Source organism: Sturnus vulgaris, chromosome 11 (genome assembly GCF_052056855.1).
Source record: "Sturnus vulgaris isolate bStuVul1 chromosome 11, bStuVul1.hap1, whole genome shotgun sequence".
NCBI lineage: Eukaryota > Metazoa > Chordata > Aves > Passeriformes > Sturnidae > Sturnus > Sturnus vulgaris.
Window position 1 is genome coordinate 18624315 of NC_142253.1, and position 6186 is coordinate 18630500.

At 43.2% G+C, this 6186-nt stretch overlaps 1 protein-coding gene across 1 annotated transcript in view; it reads left to right on the forward strand.

Moving 5' to 3' along the window:
- SYN2 (synapsin II) overlaps positions 1-2796 on the forward strand; it is a 153402-nt gene extending 150606 nt beyond the window's left edge. The window contains exon 13 of the mRNA XM_014869769.2: positions 1769-2796. Coding sequence (XP_014725255.1) covers positions 1769-1904 — 136 coding nt within the window. The 3' untranslated portion in view covers positions 1905-2796. The remainder of the gene's footprint in view (positions 1-1768) is intronic.
- The last annotated feature ends 3390 nt before the right edge of the window (positions 2797-6186 follow it).

Genomic DNA, 6186 nt, shown 5'->3' on the forward strand with positions numbered 1-6186 from the left:
TCAGCAGAGGTTTGCAGTTTTCCAGCACAGCAACCCTGACATTGCCAGGAGAATCTCAGACACATCTCCTTAGTCTGGTATGTACAAAGACTTGCACGGAGTCTTTGTTTCCTCCAAGGAACACAGATCCCCTTGTTCCACCCACTCCTGTGCTAACACCGGTGGGAAACAACCCTGGGTCCTCCCCTGAGCCCAGCTCAGTGCCAAAGATACGCTGGATGACAGTGTTGTGCAAAGAGGACAGTATTTCCCTCGCCTCCCTGGGACAATGTATTTCTTTATTCTGTTTTATAATCATAAACCTCAAATTGATTCATCCGTCATTTAAGATGATGGGGAATAGAGAGGTGGATTTTTTAAGGCAAGATGGAAATCAGTTTATGGTTTGAAACTTAACTTCTGACGCTGAAGAAAAGCACCTATGAACAGTTACAGGAGAGCTCTGCCACAGGCTGCTTCCCAGCTTTCTCCTTTAAGCTTTTTGTTCACATCTAGATTCATTTTTCTCTTCTCCAAATGGAAGAGTCTCTCTTTAAAATAAAATAACAAAGGAGAAATGAAAGTTTTTAAGATGCAAGCCATAATAAGAGCAGCTTTCTAACTTTCAGAAGCAGTTTTAGGTCCACACCAAGGCTCAGATCTCCTGCCTGTAAGATTAACTCTATTTGCATGTGTATGCTTTGTATTCACCCACATGCTGTTGCCTAACCTGTATGTACATGTTATTAATCTGTGAATAAATATTTAATTAGGCTACTTATTGTGTTACTAATCAAGTCAAGTGCTGCTTCCCACCCTCCCTCTTTCAGTGAGTACAAACAAACATTTATCAGTCTATTCTCATTAGCACAACTATAATTTATGAAAAACCTAAAACGCCTGCAGCACTGTTTGCTGTACATTATTAGTTTAGAAGGAGAGGAGCTGCAAACCGTGAGGAGTCTGAGACAATATGAATAAGGAAAGTGTTTCAGTTTTACTAGAGCCAAAACTGAAGTCTATTGTGCTGAGATAAAAATGAAATCAGGTAACTCATTTTACTGATGTAGGGATGTCTTTGTAAAAAGTTGATAACTCATTAATGTGCTCTATTTCAATTCAGGCCTGTTTTTTAGATGTTATTTTATCTGACAAGTCACAAGTTAAAGTTTTAAACTTCAGCTATTTTCCTTCTTGCTTTCCTTGTAATGTTTTTCATGCTTATGGGAACTTACACAGGAGTTACATGGTAGCACTAGGAATGGAGTAGCATTGCCTGGCACTGCCTACAGAAAAGAAAAAATACATCTGATTGAGGTATTTTTTTCAAAGATATAAAATGTCTTTAAGCCTCTATTAAGGATCTAACGTTCAATACATATAGACAGAGAAAGAGCACATTACAATTTAGGATTCAAACTCTTGTAAAAGACCTGTTTTTTCCTCTGTGCATAACTGTTTGCAGCCTCACCAAAACACAATTATTAATCATCCCTGTTGGGTTGTGATTTGGATTTAGTAGCCAGGCCCACATTTTCCTCAAGGCTCTAATTGACATCATCCAATTCAGATCTGTAGAAAGGAAACAAAACACCAGTGTGTTCCTTGAAAGAAACACTGCACTCAAGTCTTACTCCCGAGTCAGGGGTCCATGGCTGTGTGGCAAATGGTGAAAGCCCATTTTTGTCCAGGCTCAGGGACAATTTCTCCTTTTCTCAGCACTGCCCCAGGTGCTCCCAAGGAGGGGACAGTGTGACCATGCAGAACCCGTTGTGTTTGTGTCTTGCAGCAAGTCGCAGTCCTTGACCAACGCCTTCAGCTTCACAGAGTCGTCCTTCTTCAGATCGTCCGTGAACGAAGACGAGGCCAAGGCTGAGACCATCCGGAACCTGAGGAAATCCTTTGCCAGTCTCTTTTCTGATTAGCCAGCTTCGTGTCCACCTGCTAGAGTCCAACACCGCCCTCAATGTCCCACAGGTTTTGTTCTCCCTGTGCCAGTACCCTTCTCTACTGTGCTCACTGTTGTACCAAGCAATATGTTAAACCTACAGAAACACAAATAAATAGCAGGAGGACTTTGGTGAGGGAGATCCCATCCAGGAACAACTAAAAACGTCTGGAAAGAAGGAAGGGTTCCATTGCTCCCACAGAATGTCTGATTCTGAGGTCCTTATCCATTGTAATTTTGTGGCCTTACTGTGACTGAAGTATATAATCCTATTTGAGAGCCCTTTGTAGAATTGTGTTAATAAAGCATTGAGGAATGGGTGTCTCCTCGCTTTGCCCATTTCCAGTGCATTGCAATGCATGTGCATTTCGTGTGTAAATGTTTTGTACTGCAGAAGTATAGTCTTGTTCTTGCCTCCCAGGTTCAGGAGGCCACTCACACTGACATTCTTGTCAAGCCACGTAAATAATGTGAGAAATTGAAGCAGTTTCTTCCTCCTTATCCAATCCTTCCATCAGCTGGTTGTGGACTTCTGATGTATTGCTGGGAGTTATCAGTACACTAAATGTCATAAATAGAGTGTATATGTACTAATGTATATCCATATGTCTATTTAAAGAATTTATTTCCAAACTGTACCCATAACTGGGCTTAGTTGCAAAGAATATGCATGATGTTGCCCTTATTTTTGTGAACACCTTCTAATAAATGTAAAGTCCCATGCCTGATTTAAAAAAATGTCTTCTACAAAGCTTGTTTCGACATCTATATATATTGTCTATTTTGACTGATATCAAGAGAGTAGCTTTATGATTATAAAATATTTGGACACAAACTACAGCTGTAAGAAAATAAACTATTACAATGAATTCCTTTGTTGAATCAGCATTATAAAAAAAACCCTTCCTATAAATTGTAGGAATAGCATTTACATTTTCTACTGAGTTGTGTGTTTTAAAAATATTTCTCTGACTCATGCAAACAGAATTGATCCCAGACTTTGAGGCAGTAGCAGCAGACTTTAACAAAAGTTATCTGAATCAAATTGAAGTGTGTTAGTAATCTCTAGACTACCCATTTCCAAACGATTTTCATGTCATTCTGAATCTCTTATCATGAATTACATGCAACCCTTGCCAGGAAGCAGTGCTAACAGAGGAAACAAGAGAAAAATAACTTACTAATATTAACATGATTGAGAGAGAGAAAGAGCAACACCATGGTCACTTAAAAACCCGCTTGGATTTGTAGTGGGTTTGTAGAGACACCTCTGTCGGCCTCAGAAATCTTCTGGAGCCTGGGTAAAGCACAAGCACCTTCTGATGGCACAAATCCTTCCAGCAGCCTCGGATCCCTCTGGGTGCAGAGCCCGGGAGTTGGCAGTGAGGTGTGGAAATTTAATGTGCAGAGGTGTCAGAGCTGAGCTCACTCGGGAGCTCACACCTGGTGGCTCAGGCAATGATCCCAGCACACGTTTTTCCTGGAAAGTGAGCAGCTCCAGGTGCCCCAGGAAACACAGCTGGCCCCTGTGGGACTGACCACCACGGCTGGCCTGGGACCAGAGCTGAACAGCCCTGCCTTAGGTCAAGACCAAAATCCATTCCTGGGTGAGTTTGCGCTGCAACACTGAGTCAGTGCCCTCTGTGAGATGGAATCCCAGCCCCTCATGTCCAGGACAGCCCTTGGAGAAGCTCTCTGACTGACAATTCTCTTTTCTTTCAGCAGGAATGCACTGTGCACAGAAGCCTGTAGTTTAGCTGATGAATTCCGTGGCCAAACAGAATGCTACCACCCTCTTTATTAGTTATTAGTTCGTAAATATCAGCTAGACTTTGACTTTTTTAAGCTTTGTCCCCTTCCTGCCCCCCACTGGATTGAAACACCCTCCACGAGGCTGCAACAACAACCCTGAGCACTTGGAGAGCCTTTCATGTCTGAGAAGCACTTTACTTCTAGATTAGAAAGATTAATCAAAGTTGCTAACGCAAATTAATTACTGCTACAGAGAAAGCATAGTAATTATGCATAGTTTGGCACTGTTCATGATTAGTACATGCCTGGCTTCAGCAATATTTAGTACAATATGAATTACAGGTACTTCATTAGTCCAGGCCCCAGATTTCGACTCGAGGCAAAGTTTCTTGCTCATATAAAAATTCCCTCCCACCTCTTCCTGGGAGAAAACAGGTTTCACTACAGCCTTTGTTTTACCATCTGGAAGACAAAAAAGAAAGAAAGGGGAGGGAAAAAAAAAAAAAAGGAAAAAAAAAAAAAAAGGCAGGGGGATGATGCAATCCGAGGTGCCTGGTGTTTCCTCCCACGCAGGGTGCAGAACACGCTGCCTGCCCGCAGTGCCAAGGGTGTCACACACAAGCTGCTGCACGCTCCTCTCCCCGGGCTCTGCTCCTGGCCACGGCACCTTAGTGTGCAGCACTCCCCCGGAACAGAACCAGGGGGAAAAGGAGATTTTATAGAGGGCTGTTCAAGCTTGGATTGTCTGTCTGTGTCTCAGAGGGGTTGTGGCTCCACTCGCTGTGCGAGGTCTGAGCACCCAGTTATCCCATGGAGGGAATTCCCGTGGCAGTCTGGGTGTCCCTGGGGGTCATCTCTGCTTTTCACTCGCACCTTTCCATGCACAGGCAGCTCACGTCACACAGGTGTCTATGCACAGCGCTCCATCTTTATTCATCTTTCACTTAAAAATCAGGGAAAAGCTGCAAGAAAGCTACAAGATAAATAAAGCTACAATAAAAGCTATAAGAGCTACTAATCAAGTTTAGTCTTGAGACTGAGATGGAGCCATTTTCTGACCATTAGGCCTGAAGCCAATTCAAAATGCTGAAGCAGATTTCAAGAGATTGTAATTATGGTCAAAGTGACTAATCCAGCTTTGAAACAACCACTAACTCTCCAGTAAAAATTAGTCAAAATAGTACTGAGGTACTCTGTAAACACTGTGTGTACTTTGCATACTTCCTACCTCACAAAAACAAATCTCCTTCTCGGAGCCAGCTCTGGCTCAATGAATGGATCACGTACAGGGAAGCTCCTGTTTACCAAATTGGGGAAGGCACTGCAGTTGTCTGGGCACTGACAGGGCTCTTGCCACTCTTTGGCTGAATACCACAAATAAATTTCCTGTTGTCCACCCGCAGCAGCTTGCAGCAGGGCTGCAGGGGGCTGCAGGTGTCAGCAGCCAGGATCCTGAGGTGGGAGCTGTGGGATCCTGGGCGGGATGGGCAGGGGCATCCAAAAGGACACAGCTTGCCAATGGCTGGGACTGAGCTTCCTTTTCTCTGGACACTCAGCTGTCTCATCCTTGGTGCACAGAATCCCAGAACATCCTGAGCTGGAAGGGACCCACCGGATCACCCAGTCCAACCCCTGCCCCAAAATCACCCCAAAAATCCCACTCTGTCCATCCCTGGAGCGCTGTCCAAACTCTCCTGGGGCTCTGCAGCCTCGGGGCTGTGCCCATTCCCTGGGGAGCCTGGGCAGTGCCAGCACCCTCTGGGGGAAGAATTCTTTCCTAAAATCCAACCCCAACCCCTGCAGGCATTCCCTGGGTCCTGTCCCTGGTCACTATGCCAGCATGGACTCAGAAGCAATTTAATTGTGCTCTGCCTTTCTGCTCCCCAGGCAAAGCAAAGCTGTTCAGCAAGGCAGCGCTGCAAACTAAGAAACACTTGCAAAGTTTGGTCCTTAGCAGAGTTTATTTTGCCACACCAAAAGTAGCTGGAAGTGATTTTGGGCTCAGAGCAATTTAAGAGAGATCATCTAAACTGTCTCACTTGTCACCACAAATGGATTTGGGTTCTCAATGGCAATACCTGTCTCCAACAAGGAAATGCTTTTTCTTAGACATGCACCTCTAAACAAGCAAAAATTTTAAAGATGTTTTTAATAATCTCCTATCAAAAGACTCAAAATAAGTACCTAAACTTTTTTCCAAATGCATATTCAGTTATTCAAATTAGCAGCCAAATTTGCAAAATCCCATCAGTTTCTCTAATTCTTTCTCTTTTTTGAAGAAGAGCATTCCACCTTGAGATGACACTTCACATCAGGTTTCATGAAACAGTGATTTACTCCTCCATAGCTAAATTACTGCAGCTCAAAATCGAACTCAAGATTAAGAAAGATAATAAAATTAAACTTTTTTTAAAAAAGGAGAAAGAATTCAAATAATATTTTTAGTATCAAGTCAGTTCTTTAGATTTAAAATAAGCCAGGAAGAACAGCAGAAACAACATCCCTCA